The 22,733-nt window shown below is 35.0% G+C and overlaps 1 protein-coding gene across 1 annotated transcript in view; it reads right to left on the reverse strand.

The window, feature by feature from the left end:
• The window catches only part of WDR70 (WD repeat domain 70), a 138,820-nt gene that overhangs the window by 86,114 nt on the left and 29,973 nt on the right, over nt 1-22,733 (reverse strand). The window contains exons 6-9 of the mRNA XM_075136564.1: nt 13,748-13,807; nt 8,370-8,503; nt 2,193-2,346; nt 329-405 (exon numbers count right to left, since the gene is read on the reverse strand). Of these exons, the coding sequence (XP_074992665.1) occupies nt 329-405; nt 2,193-2,346; nt 8,370-8,503; nt 13,748-13,807 (425 nt within the window). The remainder of the gene's footprint in view (nt 1-328; nt 406-2,192; nt 2,347-8,369; nt 8,504-13,747; nt 13,808-22,733) is intronic.

Genomic DNA, 22,733 nt, shown 5'->3' on the forward strand with positions numbered 1-22,733 from the left:
AGGAGTTATTCTACTCTGAAGATATACTGCGTAAAATTAAATTTTGTCCAAGAATTTTTGTAAAAACATATTTAACCAACAACTTTCATGAAATATCATTAAAAGTAATTTTAAGTTACAAAACTAAAATAATACAGACAAAATATATTAATTATCTAGAGCCGAAACAAATAAAATTTTTGCTTCCAGATCTCACCTAACATTGTCCTGAGCACTTGCTCAAGATTTAAAAGGATGATATTGAAAGCAAATTAGGGCACAATATTAAAACACAAAAGTCAAACAAGCCTTTCAAAACACCCTGACAAAAACAGACCTCAGTACTCACCCATCATTAGAACATGTCAAAAATTCTTCTTTTATTTTTGGATGCCAACAGCCTGAATTGAGCATTGCTGTGTGACCCTAAGGAAGTGAACACAAAGAGGTCTTACAAAGTTTTGTAAGATGTCTTATAAATTTTCTCCAAATCCTTCAAGTGGAATCACGTGAAAGCTGAGGGCCAAATCAGATCCTTTTGACCACAGCAATGGCTGACTCACATCACAATGATTTAACAGATTTTATGTACTCTAATCCATTTCATCCTTGCTTGTTTTCATTTTCAAATTATAAAAACCCTGTCATTCTTTTATTTATATTTTTTCTTTCAGAAAATGGCATGGAATCATACTTTCATGTTTTCTCTTGGGCAAACTGTAATGCAGAGAAAGGATGAAACAATAGGCATCAATATGGTGTCATGCAAATTGTTCCAAACTACACAAAAATAACAGGAATAACAAGAACTACCACGGTGACACAATATATATACTCAATGCCAAACTACACTATCCAAAGACCTTGTTGGAGAAAAATGAGGAAACTGAATTCAAAAGTCAAGATGGATTTAACCTCAGGTGAGTTTTTCATAAAAGATTAGAAGTTGCAAATTGAATAGTCAGCCCTGTTTCTTTAGAATGGAAAAAACAGAAGGTAAGGATTTTAACCAAAGTAAGTGATTGGCCATTATGGAGACTATGAATATAAAATGTCTTTGTCCAGTTGGCTTTACTCCTTTGAAGTACAGGCACATGCTCATTGACTACATCCAAAGAGAAATTTGGAAACTACTCCTGCAATGCTGGAATTACTTCAGTTTGCTTTAAGCACAAATATGGAGAGAAATACTGAAAAGTTAATGAGGTGATACAACAAATATTTTAGCATTTTGACTGTTGGACCACAATACACTAGAATTCTAGAAGTTTACAAGAGAAAGAAAATCTGAATTATTTTTAAGTAAACAAAAACTAAAGCAGATGTTAGTATTTGATGGTTTTATATACATATGACTAGCCAAAAGAAATAGTCTGACAAGAACAGCTTTAGGCAAAACAGCGTTTAGTCTAGTTATTTGACAATATACTTTACAAGTAATAAATAAATCAACTTTATAATCAGTTTGAGCAGTAGATTTTATCATGACTTTTTAGGCTTAAGCTATTTAAGAAATTGATCTTAATTTAAATCATCTATGTAAACGGAATACTTGTCTCATATAGTTTGTGGAAATACAAAGGCAAAGGGGTCAAAACCCAATCAACTGTTGTTAAAATACTTCAAAACTATCAATCAGCCCTTCTCCATTTGCATTTTTAACTACCATTAAACATGTACATGTTGTTGCTTATTAGTCTTACACTCATGGCATGCAAGTAACAATAATAACAACCTCCAATCCCTGCCTTGAAAAAGGTAAATTGTATCAGCTAAAGAATGGAGGGTAGAAGAAAGCAAGAGACTAGATGAGATCAATAGTTTCTAGGTTTTTTTTTTTGGTTGGTTGGAGAAGGATATGCGAGCAGCTGACAATTTTTACAAGATACACTTTTAAATAGATGAATTTGTTGTAACATCATAGAAACATTAGTTGGAAGAGACCTCTTAAGTTCACCTAGGTCAACCTCCTGCTCAAAGCCAAATTATAGCCAACACCAGATCAGGACAGCCATGGCTTTGTGTAGCTGGGTCTTGAAAACCTCCATGGATGAAGGTCCCACAACTTCGAGCACGTATCAATCAACAGGACTATCGCATCCCAGAGACAGGGCTTTGCATTCTTCTTTACTGAACTTCATGAGGTTTCTTGTTAAGAGCAAAAATACACTATATTGTCAGTGTTCTGGCATTCAATTAATTTCTGACATTACCTTTGTGTTTGTCATATCCACAATGTATTGGTCTCCTTTTATGCATTCCATTACTGGGAAGCCATCTCTGTCAAGAACTTTTGCCTGAGAGTTACCAGAGACAACGAGAATGACATCTCCTGTGCTGCTATACTGTAAAGATTTGATTTGGTGACTAAATAGAAAAGAGAAAACGAAAGAAAATGTTTCAATTAATTTCAGTTCCTGTGAGCCTACACTAAAACAAAAGCATCAATGGTGAGAAAACGGATTGCAGAAATAGACCTATATACATTCCTATACCAAAAAGAGTGGGGAAAAAAAAATCTGAGATTAACGGATTAAAGCTTTTTATTCCTCTGTGTGTGTGTACGTGTGTGCACGCACGCACGTCACATTTCCTTCTTCAACCACACAGCACATCAAACAGTATTATTTACAAAGCTGGCACCTAAAATGTCATTTCTGGCAAACATATTTAACTTTAAAAATGCTCTTAAAACTCCAAGTGAAAAATAGTATGTGTCAGATTCAGCTCTTGAGGGCTGAGAATTCTTTTTCATCTTCTCAAAAGCAACATGTGGATTTACAGTAATCTATAAATTACTATAAAAGGATGTTGTTGTCCTACATAAAACTCCACGGTACATTGTACACCAGGAAATTAGTCACGTGTCAGCATTCTTGCATCTTTGTCTATGTTCAGGGCCACAGTTTCATCAGAATCTTAAATAAAGTTAAATATACCATCAATTCTGGAAACATGACAGTAGATAACAACCTGCCTAGTCTACTGTGTCTTAGATGATTGCTCATTTGCTGTAAAGGTTTTCTTACATACGTCTTCTGTTGATTGAGAAAACCTGGGACAGAAATCATGGACTAATACCAAGATGACAAAAATTATTAACTGAAAGTGGGAAGATGGCTGATGAGCGAGAAGTCCATTTCCAGCTTCAGCATCTTCTCTCAGCGTTCTGCTTTATGGACAAAGTTCACTGCAGTTGCTCTATCTGAAGCATACGTCCCTTTGATGCCCCACCCGGCCATACTCCATTGCAAGGATGGCAAAGAATGCAAAGCAGCCTATCCACTCCACACCTGTCAGAATTTATATCCTGGCACATTAATAGAATGTGCACAGTAACATTACTTTACATAAATGCTTCAGCTCTGCAGCTAAATTAACCCCAAATTAAGGACTGGAATGCATTTGCCAGCTAAATTTGGATTCCAAAGGCATCCAAACTGTCCTCAAAGGAGTATCTTCCTTTTGGTGAAGAACATAACCATGTGCATTCAAATCCTAGCAACTTTAAGGAAACTATTTTTTAACACAATTTCACATCAGTAAAATTAACTCTCAGATGATCAACAAAACTGACTATCCAACTTGTTACTTAATAATTTAACGTTTCACGTCTTATATGGTAGTGACTTCATGACTGACTCAGCAATAACTATTATCTGTTACATCTGTCCTCAAACTGTGAGTTACTACATAAAACACATAAAACATCGTAATATGTTTTTTAGAAGTTCTGCATTGATCATAGTAATGTAAACTAAGCATAAGTTTCTCATTCAAAAAATGTTTGGCAAAACTGATTACATTATGATTCAAAAGCCAAAAATTGCTTCAAGCACCCTATTATGTAATACAAACTGGCAGCCAAATTGGCCGAAGTATTATAAACTCTGATTTTTAGTAGAAAGGAGACACTCAAATCTGGGAATTTCCAAAATAGATCACAGGCGATGTCTGAAAAAGCATCCTGAGCCTCAAGAGCAAAAATGGATACTTCCTCAGAAGAGGGGAAAGAAGGCCAGCCACATTAAGCTCAGTGGAAACATTGAAAAAATTAAAAACAAACCCACATGAGAAACAGTATCTAAAGTCTAGAATATTCTTTGCAGACAGCTGATAAGCCTAGACTAAAGAATCCATCAGATTCAGCTTTAGAGCAACAAGTGTATCTTAGGAATTAAAAAATTTTCGCCAGTTTTACTTCTGAGTGCTCTTGTCATATCACATGATTTGTACAAAGCTCAGAATATTCCTGAGCCCCACCTGAGTACTGCATGTAGAATAAAGCACTTATCTAGTTATATTTCTCATACTCTAATGCTGAAATTGTCAAAAGAAAATACCCAACACATCTCCAAAGCACAGATTCATGTTTTGCACTTTTTATCGTTGAAACATAAGAACCAAAAATATGCATTTAAAAACTACACTAAAAGATTATTTCTGCTTGATGCATGCCTCATGCATGAAGAGGATTTGGCCACTATCTATGATCAGACAGCTTGCCCAGAAGTAAAATCTGATTTGAGAGAATCCACAATTTGTAAAGGCCCACAGAGTCTTCTGAGAAAACTGTTTTTCAGATACTGAAGTACTGAAATTAAAACTGCTAACATGGCACTGTTCGTAATTTGACCAATATCATCTCATTGCTTCTGTGTAGTTCTGTATCAGCATGTTTGAACAATTAACTTAGATTAGAAGTTTCTTCTAACAAGGAAAAGCACCTGATTTTACAGTGCCTAGCACAATGGCAACATAACTAATAATTCATCAAATCAGTCATGTGAAAAAATTAGTCTGAGAGAAAAGATTTCCACAACCTTTACCTAAAGGCAAAAAAAAAAATATCAAAACACCTTTGTGACTGTGCAACACAACTTTTAAAATCAAGTCCAAAAAATTGGTTCTATAAGCAGGATATTTGCAAAGCCCCAGAAGTTACCACTTTTCAGATGTTTATTGGAGTATGACCAAGAGTGAGGCTCTGCAGAGGCAGTTCTTAAAGAAAACATTTTTCGTTCTTATTATTGTTAAAGCAAAAGTCTTGGGAAACTTACAAAAACAGTTCCCTTTAACAGCATTAATCCAAGTCATTTTGGTTTAAAGCTGCCAAATGTGCATAGTACTTTCTGCCAGAACCTGCAGAACAGAGCTACATACATGGGTAGAATCGTGACACACAAATAATTTCTACACACCTAACAGCTTTGCCTTACCCTTGCCTTTGCCTTTAACACTGAGGTGTGGTTTGAAGGTACTAGTTTTTTGTCAGGCTCTTTTTTCCCCTTACATCCCAAATCCAAGGAGAAATTAACAGAGTAACCTGATATTATGCTACAAAATGGAGCCTGGACAATATAGAATTGTTCTCAGACTATTTTATTCTTAAAATGAAATTAAATTTATGGTCCAGAACTGGATTTCTGCTAACACCTAAAGCTTCCATACCAGAACTCCTCAGAATTCTTTGAAATTAAGGTCTGTGAATGCTAATAGTCCTTGCAATAAATTCCATAGTGAAAAAAAAAAAAAAAAGAATATATATATGCCTGAGCGTAATTTAGATAATATTCTACATAGTGCTCACCAGCATGCCTCAATGTCAGCACAAAAGGAACTTTTTCTTGAGTTTGGATCTTTTTACCATACAGAGCTATAGTTCCAGTTTCAAGTTTACAAAAATATACAGAAGGGGTACTTAAATAATCTGTTTTTAAAAACCCAAAATTAGTACATGAGACTTGCAACATAAGTGAAATTCTCAAACTTTTCACCAGTCAATTCTATTATTTTATATTTATATTTTTATGTATTTCATTTATACTTCAACATGTTCAAACCACAAAAATGTACATTTCACCAAGAATATTCATATAAAAAAATACTTACAACACACTAAACGAGCAGTGTCAGGGATAACAAGCACTTTAAGGCTCATATTTTACCATCCGTTTTTGCCAAAAGGAGGTTACAAATGTATTTGCAAGCTGTTTTCCTTAAAATGGGACATTAACGTACGCTATACTTGTAGTTTTTATATATATTTATGTGTTATACCATTATTACCAAGTACTACTACATTTGAATGCACTCTTCTGCTCAATTTGGAAATGCTTCAAGCTAAAACAATCTACTGTGGGAGTAAAGACTGTCAGCTCTTTCTTACTGCTCAGTTATGACAGAGGAGAGGAAAATACCATTTGTATCCTGCTAACTAATCATGTAAATGAAACTCATGCCAGAAAAGTCTGAATGTGACCTCATGTTTGGAGAATTTTATTTATTTATTTACTAATTTCAAAGCAGCATGGTTTACTATAACAAGATAGGTCTGTCAAAGAGATTAGAATTGCATAGCGAGTCAAAAGACACTTTTTATTTTCCTGATTTTTCACAGTTTAGTACATCAGTAGAACCCCTTTCTGTTTTGCTCCTTTTCAGGCTAACAGCCCCAACTTTCTCTTATCTTTCGTTATCTAGATTCTTGGCACATCTATAGTTAGTCATACACATTCTAACCTTCCAAACTGAACAAAATTCAACTGTAGCTTTTTAAGACAATAGTGATTAAAAACAGACATTCTAAGGACTACTTACTGCACATAATAAATTTCAATCCCTTTTCTAAGCGTACCGAAGTATCTTATAAAGTGCACCACATAGTCAGACATTAGAAAGTACCTTGCTACAACTACTGTGTTACTAATTTATGAATGTATTTATCTGAAAGTTCGCTATGCATGAGATATGCACTCCTTTTGAAGGAGTTCCATATTCCAATTCTGTGGAATAAATAAATGAACTTAATTCATTTACTTGCTGAATTACCAGTAAACAGCATGGATAGTATGGAAATCACTCTCTAAAAAAATGCTTTCGTAATTTTTTTTTAATTTACATATATAAAAATATATAGATAAATGTAAATAAATGTATAGCTTTGTTCCTTAAAAAATACAATAGACTTATACTTTTTTTAATACATGCTATGTAGCTTCAATTATCAGTGCAATGCAAAGGACCAGTGCTTCCAGAAACAGAGGATTTAATGTAAATTAGATACCCCCCCACTCAGAAATATTGGCAGCAACTACAGAGGCTCTCCACAAAGGGGTCAACTGTTTTAACTTTCTTCTCTTCGTCATTAATTTTATATAAGCAGGGTAGAATCATAGAATCATAGAATCATAGAATCATACAGGTTGGAAAAGACCTCTAAGATCATCGTGTCCAACCGTCAACCCAACACCACCATGCCCACTACACCATGTCCCTAAGGGCCTCATCTACACGTCTTTTAAATACCTCCAGGGATGGTGACTCCACCACTTCCCTGGGCAGCCTGTTCCAAGGCCTGACCACTCTTTCAGTAAAGAAATTTTTCCTAATGTTCAATCTAAACCTCCCTTGGCGCAACTTGAGGCCATTTCCTCTCGTCCTACTGCTAGTTACTTGGCAGAAGAGACCAACACCCACCACGCTACAACCTCCTTTCAGGTAGTTGTAGAGCGCGATGAGGTCTCCCCTCAGCCTCCTCTTCTCCAGGCTAAACAACCCCAGTTCACTCAGCCGCTCCTCATAAGACTTGTGCTCCAGGCCCTTCACCAGCTTCGTTGCCCTCCTCTGGACGCGCTCCAGCACCTCCATGTCCTTCTTGTAGTGAGGGGCCCAAAACTGAACACAGTATTCGAGGTGTGGCCTCACCAGTGCCGAGTACAGGGGCACAATCACCTCCCTATTCCTGCTGGCCACACTATTTCTGATACAGGCCAGGATGCCGTTGGCCTTCTTGGCCACCTGAGCACACTGCCAGCTCATGTTCAGCCGGCTGTCAACCAGTACCCCCAGGTCCTTTTCCTCTGGGCAGCTTTCCAGCCACTCTTCCCCAAGCCTGTAGCGTTGCCTGGGGTTGTTGTGGCCGAAGTGCAGGACCTGGCACTTGGCCTTGTTGAATCTCATACAGTTGGCCTCGGCCCATCGATCCAGCCTGTCCAGGTCCCTCTGCAGATAGAATCATAGAATCATACAGGTTGGAAAAGACCTACATATGGGTACATATGGGAAGTGTATTCTATTCATTTCAATTACAACTATGAAAGTCAACCTGTCTCTTTAAGAGGTTCATAATCTATTTGCTGATACACTATTAACAATTCTATCTGCAAATTCACCTGTAGCTTTCTAAACGGGGAAAATATGCAAGTCATTGGAAAAAGCATGAAAAGACATAAGCAGACAAGTTCTAAGGTTCACATTCCATTTACCACAAAAAGTACAATGGGATACAAAAGCCTTTAAAACAAGCTACCTTACAAGGCTTTTGTGCATTCTATTAGGAGTTTAACATAGGCACAGTCTAAGGCAAAAAAGGCAGTCTTCATGCCTACCATTCACAGGGCTGGAGTGACCGAAAAGCTTGGAGAGAGGCATCCATTCCAGCAAAATCCCAAAATTTAACATCATAGTCATATCCACCAGTTATCAAACGGGCACCTGAAGGATCCAACCCTAAAGCAGAAACCTATACAGACAAAAGAAAAACCAAATTAAAAATCAAGATTATTCAAGCTTTTTATTATTTTTTCTTCTACAGTTCTTCAGGTGTCACCAAAATATAAAATACTACTAAAGTAAAAAAAAAATTCAGTGTGCTAGTTTCTTCCTAAAATACATCAGCTATATTTTGCTTTTGAATTTTCACTACCTTGTATAATGTCTGAGTATTTTAGAAGGGGTAGGGAGACTGGAAATGGAAATTATATAATCTGAATAAACCACTGAAGACAATTGAGAAAAGTTATTTTACAGTGTTTGCTTTCTAATTATCTCATTGCAGGATTTGGATATGTTTCATTTCTATGAAGAAAATTGTACCGTAGACTTTTCTCAAAAGTACAAATAACATTTCTAGCAAGATGCAGAAATGGCATTTAACATCCATCAGTTTAAGATTTTGCGCTAGTTTATTCAAGACAATTCATGTGCATACATACATTTTTTGGTTAAATTTCTCTTCCAAAAAAAAGAAGGGGAAAAAAAAAGTATAAACTTGATTTAAAAAAAAAAAAATCACAAATTTAAAAAAGATACTATTTTAACTAAAGAAGCTCAAAAAATCTTACCAAAACCCATTTGTTTTGTATACAAAACCAGCTGCTTAAAAGCTACTCAGAACTTTGAGGAAAGAATGCTTAATGCTCATTACTCTCATTTGTTATCCTCAAATCAAAGGTTGATTAAAATGGGATTTTCAGTGAAAATTCTATTTTAATTCTCTATTTGAAGAACTTTATTATAGTAGCGTTCAAATCACCACATGGAGAAGTGAGAGTAACAGAAAGCATCTCATGGATTAAACAGCCTTTCATTTACCTTCAAAATTATTTCTTCTCTTGTCTTATTTGTGAAAATATTATCTACTACCATGATTTCAAGTATTAATATAAAATTAGCTAGACAATGTGCTCAATTAATTTTTAAGTCAAGTGAAGAGATTAACTCTCCAAAATTGTCATCTACGTGAGATAGTATTGAAAAGTGATGTCAAAAACTGTAAAACAAAAGTATTTTTAGAATTACTCAAAATTACACCCAACTTGAAATGTTAAAATGACTGAAGAAGTTTTCATGAGAAGATAAAACTCATATGGAATTCATGCTCAGTTTTAACCCCTAGAATACCATTTAACCTCTATTAGGCGTTTCAAATTAGGCAGACCATGGGTAAAACCTAGAGTCTAACCAGAGGATGACTTTTAACCATCGGACAAAAACCTGGGTCACCCCACATACACAAGATAGAAAATCAAAAGATTCAGAAACCCTTTTACAACAAGGAAGACAGTCTTCAACACAAGACAATAAAGGGATAATAATAATTAAAAAAAAGTTCTAGAAAATGCCTGCAAAGGGATTTGAAGAGATGAGCCAGAAGATTCTGAAGGAAAAAAAAAAATCTTATACTCCACCAAGAACAATCAGCCTTATAGAAAATTGTGGGGGAAAAAAACAACCAAACAAAAAAACTGTATATACAACAAAAGAAGGAAAAGCCTTAATTTCTGAGTAAAAGACAACACTTGAGAATAGTGTAATAGCTATAGGCTAGTAACGCTAAACTTCTTCAGGTGGAAAAAAAACCACTCAGGCCAATTACTTTCAGATGTCTAAACCTGTATTAAAAATTCCAGATATTCATGAATAAAAATTACAATAATTTGCATATAAGGATGCTCATGTCTATTTATCTTCTTTACATGTATACATGAAAAGTACTGACAGTCACTATGAATTAATGCAGACACATCGAAGTACCACCAAAAAAACCTTGTCTCAAAGATACAACAGTCTACTACTGTACTTTTTTTAAAGCTTTAGTATACACATTGCATTATGAAGACTTTTAAAACTTAAACTGTTGAATATTTCCCACACAAAACACTGTTTAAAAAATGGAATTTAGCATGAGATACTCCCTTTTCCGTGCCCAGCTGAAAAAGTAACCTACAGAAAATAAATGTTTCAATAAAGACACCAGTTATGAATGGCATTTATTCTTTAAGATGGACAATTTGTTTTGCTAAAATTAAAGTTTCCTAATATGAAGGAATATTGGCGTCTTTTGAGTTTTCTTTTTGCAATTTCATGCAGAAAAGATTCACTTAGGTATTCCTTATTTTATCAAAGACTCATTTCTAGTCATCTCCTCCTTAAGGCTCACGCTGCTCCTCATGCTGGTACCTCACTGTATTTCAAACATACAGTGCCATCATATAGCCAACAGTTTGAAAAAAGTACTTTCAAGAAAACCAAGATGTTGCAGAAATGATGCTGATGTTCACCAGGCAACTGACTCCTTAATCTAATTGTCCTGCTTTATTTTAGAGGCATTCACTTGCAGAAATCTTATCTTTTAGAGAAGCTCCAAAACCTCATTCTTATAAAGAATGCAAAGGATCATCAGATGTCCTTAATCCAGTGCCCCGCCCAAAAAACTAATTTACAGAGTTACCAATAGATTCAACGTTTTTCTTTTTACTTCCCTGAATCAAATGTTTAAATATACCGCTTTGTGCTATCCCTAAGAAGGAATTAAACTCCACTTAGTGATTATGTCACTGTGACATATCTGATTTTCAAATGAAACAGATGCAACCTCTTACGTGTTTCCAAAAAAATGTCGCTTTTACCATTTAAATGCAAATTTTGAACCCCATTCATTTCATTCATGATTTCTAACATGCAGAAAAACTGTGCATCTCCAGATTAAGCATGCATTCAATTAATAGACTCAAGTGTTCTATTCTACAATAACTACTATAGGAAGGAGCAGCTGTGATATGAGATGTTAGAAAGCACTGTTCAGAATACCTCTGATTATGTATTGTTTCTCACACCCACCTATGTATCAAAAGTATCAGGAAAAAAAAAAAATATATATCCCTGAAGTTTCATTGTGAACAGTAACTCCTATTACACAGTACGAGCAAGGCAACTGGGAAATTAATCAGGTTTCTGGAAAGACTCTCCAGCTTGGGAAATCTCTTCTGAGACTTTTCAGCTGCACAGGAATAGAGTCATCATCAAACCCACGTTCATTAGATTGAAGAGGTACAGATGGGATACATAAGTTTAGCTGAAATACAGTACACTGTATGAACATAATGAGAAGACCGTATTTTAAAACATTGCGGTGAAACACTGGTACCAAGATATGAACTTGCTCCCATCCATATATGTATGTAATGACATGGATAAGTAGTATCATTATTCTAAAACAAACAAATAAAACAAAAAGATAGTCCTTCTACAGAAGAGCTGATTTTTTTCAATGAGATATTTCATTCACTGCATCCAGTGTAATCCAACTGTAATATATATACCCATATTATAATTCACCTCTGTTCGAAGTGATGACAGCTGCATTCTCATGCAGGCAAAATACCTCAGAAGTCTTCCAAAACTGTAACTTCCACTTTACAAAGCCTTTTAGTTAGAAATAACATGAGCTTATGCTTTAAGAAGTCATCACAAGATTAACTGGTTTAATATAGAGAAAAATAATTCAAAAAATTTTACATAATAAAGTTTGTTAGGATATGCATTCAAGAAACATACTGCAGAAGGAATTACTGTCACATGTAAAATGGAAAACTGTTTGCAGTAGTACACTAGGATGCAAATCCTAGTATGCACAGACATTAGTATGCAAAGAAGTTACATGCACTGCGTGCATAAAAATCCACTCCACTCTAATTTTGTTTAGTGTAATACAATGCATCTATTACAGGTCTTAAGAGAATATTTTTCTATTTTCATTTATAACACACTTTTTACTTCTTTCCTCTCCTCCCTCTACGTCTGTATGTCTAGTACTATAATAAAACAAATGGGTAAGCCTTGTCACCTCTCCACTCCAAGACAGACCACAAAGTTTGATGCCACGTTAATGAACAGACACTTCGGAAAATAACTAGTTCCGAAAGCTTATAAAAAATCATTTATGATCTTTACCGTTAAAGTTTAAACCCCCAGAAAATTCCTTTAAAACGTCCAATAAATATGAAGAATTATTAAAAATTCAAACCATAAACTCATATATTATTGATGTTTAATGTTTTAATTTTATACATGTTAATTTAATAAGTTTATTATTTAAAATAATTATTTAATATTGTTGAACGTTAAATTAAGTGTATTATTATATTAATTACATAAAGAGAAAATTAATCCATAAGTTTTCTGAAAAATCCAAAAAAAGAAAATTATACATTTCCTTAAACTGTTTAACACCTCATGAAAAAGCACTTTTCTAAAATAAATTTTGTTTTATTTTTCTTTCCTTTTTTTTTCCCCTCTCCAAAGAAATTACCAGGACTGCCATGAGTGAGAATTCTATTAACTGACTATTAACAGTGCTTTCACAAGGATATAATAACAATAAAAGAAAGTCTAGTATTATTTTCTCATTGAAGCCTAAGTCGTGGCCCAAACTGAAGAGGATCAATAGCAGCAGCATCTTTTTTAATGACCAAAGAAGAATATGGGGAAAGGATTTGGGAATAGATTCGGGGTTATTCATGGCCAGAAAATAAATTCCATTCTATAAAAACAGATCAATCAGCACATAAAAGCAGTTGAATTTGTGTTGGAAGATGAGACTACCCAGAGATAAAAATATTGAGAACAAAGAAATGATAGTTCTAAGTTGGACAGCAGTTCTTTAAAAGAAAGTGAAGGAGCAATATTGGAGGTGAAACCTAGAAAAGATGCAGTCAAAGACAAGGAAGAACAAGGTTTCTAGAAATTGAGAATGGTGTATAAAAGGCACTTAAAGATTCAAGGAGAATGAAGGAGACCTGTATTCACCTACAAAGACGACTTAAAAACTTCAGTAGTAATATTCTCTTTGAAATGCATGACCAGTCAGAGAAAAGTCTAGATTAGACCTACGTCTAGATGAGGAAGGCCTAGCTTTGAAGAGGAACTCTAACAATTGCAGACAGTGTATTTGACAAAAAGGAAGAAGAAAATGAGACTACAATGGAGTCAAATGGAGCCACGTTTGGGTTATTACAAGAAAACAAAGAGGCAGTCCTAAAACACACTTTCAATTGCAGTAAGAAAAGAGTTAGACTAAAATAACAAATTAAGAAAAAGAATTAGCTTCTTGAACTTCAGCTGACAATAAGTATTTGTTAACTTATTTCATAGACTGGCTCAGTTCTACAAAAACAAGAAGTGTTGAAGATACGTTATTACTTACTGTTTTTGTCCCATGTTGGAGTGTAATTTCATGAGAATCTGGAATTTTCTTGACAGGGTTCTGGAAAAAAAAGAAAATCCACCTCTGTGAAAACAGTGCTATGACAAAAAAAAACCCGAACCAAACAAAAACTCCAACCAAACAAAAAACCCAGTACTACAATATATGTAAAAGTAACAAAGGTTTCCCTCACACCAACCATAACCTGAGGAGGAGAAAGCAGGGAGAAATCAGAAACAAGAGACTGATTCCAGATTTTTATTTTCATGGATATACCCCTAAAAATATGAGGAATAATTGTTAAAAAATATAAGACTACCTTAAAAAAGAACAAAAACATCCTCTTTATAAAACATAAAAATTCTCTTTGGTTCTTTATCACCAATATCTAACAATCTTGAATTGTGATTTAGTCAATCCATCATTATTACATAATGTATTTTCAAATAAAAGGACTCTATGAAGTTAACAAAATTAATGAAGAAAATCTAAACATTCATTACAGGAGCTAACTTATCTATGTGATTTATTAAGATCATGGACTGGCTTCACACTTTCACTTGTGCCATTATCCCCAGCTCTCATGGGTCTTCACAACAGCCACTTTGATGGCAGCCATAACACAGTCAATGTAATTCCGGGAATTTCATTTAATAGCAACATACAGATCAAAGGCAATTACAGTTTAAAACATCTAACACATCACACTAACATCTGTAACACAAATATGAAAATAGTTAATTTACACAGAAAGAAATGTATTAAAGTGATTGCAAGGTTCTACAAAGGTCATTTGAATCATTATTCTCAAAATGCTTAAGTTTCCTAAAACAGATACAATCTATCATTTTGATGCCCGACATCTTTGTTACAATTTTCAGTTGCCAAAATCTGATTTTAAAATAATTATTAAGCACGCTTTATATTATACGTTATATCCCTTTCCTTATCCACCTCTGTCAATTCCTTTCCTTTTTTCATGCTCGACACCGGAAGTCCCTATAGCATCAGGCTGATTTCCTTTATACTCCTTTTATCCTGCAGTTCTATCAGCTTTATTTCTGTGATGAAATGGAAACTTTAATTATCTTTGGTTTAGCCAAACCTACCCTTCTTCTATCTTTACTTCTCGCCACTAACAACAGCTCTGATTCCCAAAACAACTGTATAATTTCTTTCCCTCTTCACACATATACAGAAATAAGCCAGCAGAAGACTCATGCCCTATGTTTTCACATTCACAGCATAAGCACACCTTCGATAGTCACAGGAACTTGAGTATTAGCATGGAAATCATATATGCACCTGAGAAAAAAAATATTTATGGGACTCTGATCCATGCTAAGTCTGAAAAGGCAACAGTAAAGGTTTACAAATAGCTACAGACAACATTGTGAAAGGTATAGCCCACGTGGCATTAAGAGACACTTCCACACACTAAGTGGTTTACAAGTTGAGAAGCAGGCGTAACTCAAAATTCCAAGTGAAGCTGTGATTATGAAAATGAATTTATTGTTCAATTGACACTATAAAGCACCTGGATAAAGGTATAATTATAATACAAGTTAAGTTTTCCATTCCTCATCATTCCCTGCAGTATAAATTGGTATTTGCTGTTCTCAAGACGCAAAAAACTGCTCAACAGTCGCTGCACATTCCGTAAAAACCAAGTGTGAAAAAGAAACAAACAGCTTCCAAGATTCACACTGCCATCACCCACAACAAAAGATATACTACTGTAAATCAAAGGCTTTCACAGAAACCATTCGTTACTGGAACAAGAAACAGCATTTTGGTCATTCTCATCTTAATCACTGCAAGGTTGCTTATTTTGTATTCCAATCCACTTACTGAAATATTATAAGGTTGCTCATTTCACATACCTTACCACAAAGGTAGGTATTTTATGTCTATATTACGTCAGCACTGAATTATTTTTTGAGAGGGTATCTTAACTACTTTAAGAGTTTTTTAATAATTCAAACAAAAAAATTAAATTATTAATGTGCTAGAACAAACTTAATTTTAATTGCTAGCTCCTCCAGGTGACAATAATCAAATCCCTCTTTTAATAAGAAGAGTTAACCACTCACATAAAAACATTTTTGCTTTACAGTGCACTCATGTTGAACACTGTTCTGGCTACTTATCTTTAAGGGAGAACAACACATAGGAATACATTCTGCCACCTGATAAATCAAACAGTCTGAGTCTGAAAGTCAGATGTTTGGCAAGTGCTAGTGGTGCTACGCTCTGCAGTGTCCAAGGGATGCCTGACAGTTAAAGTAACTCTTTAGACTATCCAAAACAAAAAATTAAGATAACAACATCCAGGAACATATCTTGGCATAACATCTTCAAATCAGCCAAACATTTACAAAAAAAAACAAGGTGGCTTATTCTATTTTAGTAACTATGAACTTCCTAAATTCCTGAGAATACTATAAACATCTCTAACCTGCTACAACAAATGCCTATATACACACACAAAAACCGGATGCAACTACCACTTTTCCAGTTATTACATTCCAAAGAACAAGGAATGCCATCAAATCCTTTTTTCACACTCTCAAAGGAACATATAGTTAATACATTTTATGCGGATTTCAACATCAGGATCCCATGTATACTGGAATATTACTTAAGTCTGAAAAAACGAAAAGGTAGAGTTTGCCCAAAGTGTACCTGCACTTCCAGGTCTTCCAGTTGTTGCTTGGATTTCAGCTGTTTAGTTTATACAAATTGATTTTAATATTTCATTAATGCTGTTCTGGAAAATTTGTATTGTAATTAAAACTAGATGAGATGAAATGTTTACAGGATTATTTGTTGGTTTTCTTTTCTTTTTTTCTTTTTTTTTTAAAACCGTATCAGGAAAAGACAGTATGTTAAATTTCTCTTTCAGCAGAAACAAAGGAAAACAGTTTTGGTGTTGACATATCTGCTAATATTTTTACAAAAATTCTCAATTCCCTGGCTTACATAGGATTAATATATATTAAATCTGTGAAACAGTGTATTCTAGGAGTTCACCGGTTTTCTCAAAAATGGAAAGTCTTACCTTTTAAATAATTTCTGCAAAGGGACACTGCAAGTCAGGCATCACATCTGCAGTTTGCAGTTACATTTTTTCAGGGAATTCCAGCCTTAGCTGACTGTTAAGCTCCTGTGCCTGACAACACTCTTCTATTCACTGCGCCACTGTGCCTAAATACTGTGGATTTTTTTTTCTTATTCCTTTTGGGAGCTTCCTTATCCTCAAGCAACTCAGAAAATATGCCACTAGAAACCACAGGCTGAAACTAGGTCAGAGTCTCCAAGATCTCTTGAGAAAAATGAAAGATAAAAACAAAAAATCAAATAAACCAATGATGCAGGTCAAACCAGACAAGTGAGAGAATAGACACAAAGGAAAAATTGGTTAAAATCCAGATTTCTACATCCTACAAAATACCCTTCAATATCCTCGGGATTGTGAATATGGGCAATGACAATCATTGGGCCTTGGCAGAAGACAGAGGGATACAGGAGGTGGGAAAAGAATCGCTTGGTATCTCTATGATAAACTAAATATTTGGCTTGGGGAGAAAGGTCCTACAGAAGTAATAAAAAATCCACTAAACAGTATCAGAGAGAGGAATTTACAATTAAAAAATACCTCAACCTTTACCATCTCTTAGCTTTTCTAATAGACTGACCATCCAAAAGTCATTTTAGAATGACTTTAGAATGACCATTGGATTATGTTCCCAGGCTTAAATGGATAAAAGCAAAGACTATAAAAAACAAAATGTAAATTCCACAATGATATATTCTGCTGATCTCACATACACAGTAACTGCAAACTGCACTTGGTGAAAAATAAATTCATCCACTAGAATCCGACCTCTCTTCCCCCTAAAAATACCCCTACAAGTTAGAATATAGGTCCTCAAATGACTCACCTCGCCCAACCAGAGAAGGGCAGAATAATGCATTTATGCCTAAAAGTACCCCTACTGCTCTGTTTGCAGAGGTCTGTATTTCACTAAATGGAAAATATCCTGTGCGAAGGAGACTTGCAAGCTATAGGTAATCTTTCATGCACCAGGCCCTTAAATGGGAACTTTTCTGGCCACCCACAAGACTACAATTTAACTGAGGAAACAATACAATTTTTTTCCTCTGTGTTTGCAATTGTCCTTAGATTCCAGCATAGAGGATCTTGCCTTCCTTGAGAATTTCAAGATCATATATTGCCCTGGAAGAAAATACGATTTTCCTTTTTTGGATTGCTCCTGTGCTCTTAGAGCTTTCCTGAAAAGCTGACTTGCTGCAGACTTGAAGAGACTTCTCATTTGTGGGAGCAGAGCTATGGTACAGCATGGAGAAAAAACACGCAAAACTACAACTGGTTAAACTAAAGGTGAGCACTTTCACTGTCTTAAGCAGGAGAAGAGAATAAAGTTGGTTTGGCTACTACTTACTTCAAATACCTTAAGTACTATACTAAAAAATTCCTGATGGAAGTGTAAACACTCACACCCTGCTCTTTTGGGTTTCTGGTTTGGTACGCTCCACATGGAAGATGCTGTCTGTTCATGGGCAGGAGTGAAGAGAAGGAAGCAAAAGCTACAACTTTACAGAGAATTCTCCATTTCTGGTGAAAATGCGGGTTTCACAGAATAAATTTAACAGAAGTGGTCTGACACAGATGATTGCTGCCTCACTAGAAGACAGATGGAATAACTGGGTTCCTAATGGACAGCAGGAATCGCTCTTGGGAGTGGGAGGGGGATAAAAAACCCTATCATCAAATGGTGATGGAATTACCTTCACCTACTTAAGAAACTGCAGTAATTCAAACTCCCAAATGAAGGACTCCCTGCAGAAAACCATGTTTTAGTCATCCAAATCCCAGGCCTTTGGTCAATTAAGAAAAAAGAACTTTCTATTTTCAAGCATTTTGTTTAAATACGTCATGTTCATGTTTTCTTTTACATTTTTTTAAAGCCTCCTCTCTTCCCCTCCAAAATGACTGTACTGCATGGAAAAGCAAATGCCACACTGCTGGCGGGTGAGGTGCAGGGAGCAGGAAAGTTTGAGAGCCTTTGAAAGGCTTTTATTTTAGACTCCAGCATACAAACCGACAGTGCTGAAATCATCTTCCTTGTGACCAGACAGTAACAATTTTCTGTATCTTCCATTCTTCTCCAGCAAGGAGTTCAAAGTAATAAGCGTGTTTAAAAAAGAGTAATCAGGAGTGACAGGAGTAGTTAAAAAGAGAAATGTAATGTCTCCTAATAAAAATGTTTGTGCTGTAAATTATGTAACATATTGAAAGAAAATGTTCTTAAGAGATTTCAAGAATAAAACAAGTGGACAGACAATTCATCAACAATCACAACAGAAAGGACTGGATTTCTGACACAGTAATTCCCAAAGCAGAGAGATACACCACCACAAGCTCTTCAGTTTAGACAGATAAAATACCACAGAAAACCAGTGAATTGTGCAGATAAACTGTCAGAACAACATCACGGAAATCCGGTCCACAGCTACAGTATCTAGGCACAACAATATGTTAATATGAATAGCAGAAGGCTTTAAACAACTTTTATTTTAGAAGTTACAACAAAAAAGCAGCTCATGCTTGCTGTTGCTTGATGATTTCTGTATCAAATGTGTTCGGTTTACAAGTCCAAGTATTCTCTCTCAAACATCACCTAAAATACAATCCAAATGTTTCCCTTTTCAGGGGAAAGAAGTTATAGAAGTCCATCAAACTTTACAGGGGGGCACTTGCACAACCTCCCTGTATTGCAGTTAAGTTCAGAGCCACAAACATGCAGTTTTTCCTTTCTACCTCATATCCAACTTTGACAGATACTACATCTGTGTAAATGAATGAAATCAAGATACTATTCTAGTGATGATGAACAGAGAGAATAGAATCTTGTTCCATCCTTCAATATTGAGTCTGAAACACCATTAGAAGATAAAAGGGTGTGGAGGGGAGTATTTCACAGATCTGGAAGAAAAAATGCCTCATTCCTCTTTTCAGACTAGAAAAATGTTTTAAGCTGTTAGGCACCCATCTGAATTTTCCATGACAGCAGTGAAAGCTGAAGACTGTAACAAGAGTTTAAATTGATTTTTTCTGTTCTTTTTTAAACTCATTTTGCAAACAAACACACACTGATCTTCATGTTTTATTCCACAAGTCACTTCCCATGCACTGATTAAAACCATATTACTTGTAAAATGGCCAGGTTTTCCAAATCACAATTTTTCATTATTTTCCTCCATAACTTAAATTGAAAATAAATGTCTAAGATATACACTAAGGTTGCACAAGTGTACACTGAAGCGAAAGATGGAGTATGAAAAACCGCAATGTGAGATGCTGTTTTACAGCAACAGAAAAATAGAAACGTTTTTGGTTTTATAGGAGTGCATTATCCGCAAACTTGCATGCAGAAGGAACCATCCAGATCTGAAAGGACATTTCAACAACTTTTAATTTCCTCTCTTTTAGGTGTCAGAGTTGACAGATGTATTCTGATGCAAACTTGCATGTTATTAAACTCAGTTTGGCCCAGATTCATATAATCTGAGTTTCTGAATGTGATGCATCTAAATATGGAAAACACTTACTTCAGACTTCCTATATAGCCTTCAAAAAGAGACAGGTAACTCCAGAAGAGGAATCAGTGTATCAAAAAACTGAATCATCTGGAGACCTCTGCTCTTCATGAATTATTCAGGGAGTGCAAGGCAACTAAATTCCTAACATAGGTGCCTTGATTAGGTTGGATGAATCAGAGCCTATGCGTGTGTATTACCTAAAATTTTGGCCCGAAAAAGATAAAGAAAAAGGAAAATATTATGGAAAACAGGAGGATACATGCCAACACTGGTATGAATCATCCGGGCTGATAGTCCCATGAAACACCCACAATATCTGTTGCTCATGGGAAAACATAGATAACTCATAACTCTATGACAAATGCAGAAGACCTTCAAAATTAACAGAAATATTGGAAGGGCCCTACAAAATGCTCTCTCTCCCAGTTATCCTTTAATTTGGGTAACACTCAAAACAGCAAAAAACTTATGTCTTGAATTTTAAGTATGGGAAGACTAAGGAGAGGTTATTCTTTTCTTTAGTGAGCTAAAATGCATTACTTCAGGGTGCATTCAAGAATTAAGGAGGTGCTTAAGTAGAAGAACTTCCTTTCGAATGCCTACAGGAAGTAAATTTATTTATTCAATATGGAAACAGTACTGTGGCTAGCTTCTCTCAACATCATCTAATTCACAGCCTCATGAAATTTTTTCTTATGATCTGAACCAGACTGTTTTGTCAGGTTTAACCAGCAAGGGAAAAGACCTTAGATTAAATCTTCATTCCAACACATGACTGCCTAAAAATAATACATTTGTAATGTTATTATAGGTCAGATAAAACATATTTTATTAGATGATAGGTCAAACAGTAATTCAGAGACTGCTCCCAGACACAACAGGTAACATGAATTAGATCTCCTCTTCCCTTTCATGCCACTTATTGGCACTTCCCCTTCTGAAAAGATTCCCATGCCTTAGCAATTTAGAAAAGGTATTGCAATTAGAGTCTCAGCATGGTTTGCAAATATCTTTTTTAAACATCATACTTCTAAAGTACAGTAAAAAGCCTGCCTGATTTGTCTCCTAGGAGATAGTTTTAGATAGCTTTCAGGAGGTTACTATTTTTCACCTAGATTATAAAATCTCAATCAGATAATTTCTAGATTTATAACAAGCCCTTGAGTTATGAAGTCATAGTTTATATTAATATTTATGACCTGTGAATTGTTCTCACAACGTATACCAGAGAAATTCTCTTAAAGTTGTAATCATTGATAAAACTGATTTAAATCTAAAATTTCCTCACTCAAGATTCATTTGCAGTTTCTGGGAGACCCATTTACTTAAGCTGAGTGTTCTGGTGATATTTCAGATATGTTACATTCTGCTCACATAATCACCTACCTATTCCATCTTTATCATCTCAGTTTCAAATGAGTATGAATATAAATATTTCATATTTGCTAAAACAGTATGCACAACTGCCACATACCACCAAAAAGTACCCATGTTCAGTCTTGACACAGTTTTACTACAGCAATAAGATACACAAAATTACTACAAGATGATACTAAGAATGAAAAAAATCACTAGCATTTTCAGTCAGACATAGCCTTTACTAAGATTATTCTTTAGAGCCAAATAGAGTATTTCATTTTGACATAAAGGAATACTTCTATTTATGCCGAAACAGTAAAATAGCACACAACCATAGATCAGCTGACAACGAGGAGAAACAAAACAAACATGCAACTAACATCTTTGCTCTGAAAGCTCTGCTCAGCCTGGCAGATAACCAAAGAATAGCTTAATTCTGAAATCAGAAAGGACAAATAATTGTGAACTTTTAAGTCTTTGGAGTTTAAGTGCCAAATGCTTAGTTCAGATGCCTCACTTACGCATTCATGTATTTCACATCCAGCTTGATAAGAATTTCTGTACCACACAGTTTCCATGTGGGATTTCTAACACGAAGAATATGCCCTAAAAGATACACATGAAAGAATCCAGGAATACAACATGGGATGCAGGACCAGACTGAACCTAATTTTTGTTAATGCATAATATTTTTCAGCTTGCTAGCCAGTTCACTTAATTATTTACATTAAACTCGCTCTGAAACATCTTTTACCTAAACTATACAGACATTTTATCATTATCACCTTTTGGCAAACTTTAGGAAAAAAAACCCCTGAGTTCCTTCACTTGAGTCAAAGAGAAACCATGAAAACCAAAGCTACACTAGGAATTCCAGAAACAGTATCCTGCCTTTTAATAGTTAGAACACTTTTAGATGTTTTTCAGTCATTAAAATAGCTTTACTGTTCTCCAGATTTACCTTCTGTCTTAAAATAAAATCAATTATGAAGTATTTTAG

Source organism: Calonectris borealis, chromosome Z (genome assembly GCF_964195595.1).
Source record: "Calonectris borealis chromosome Z, bCalBor7.hap1.2, whole genome shotgun sequence".
Taxonomy (NCBI): Eukaryota; Metazoa; Chordata; class Aves; order Procellariiformes; family Procellariidae; genus Calonectris; species Calonectris borealis.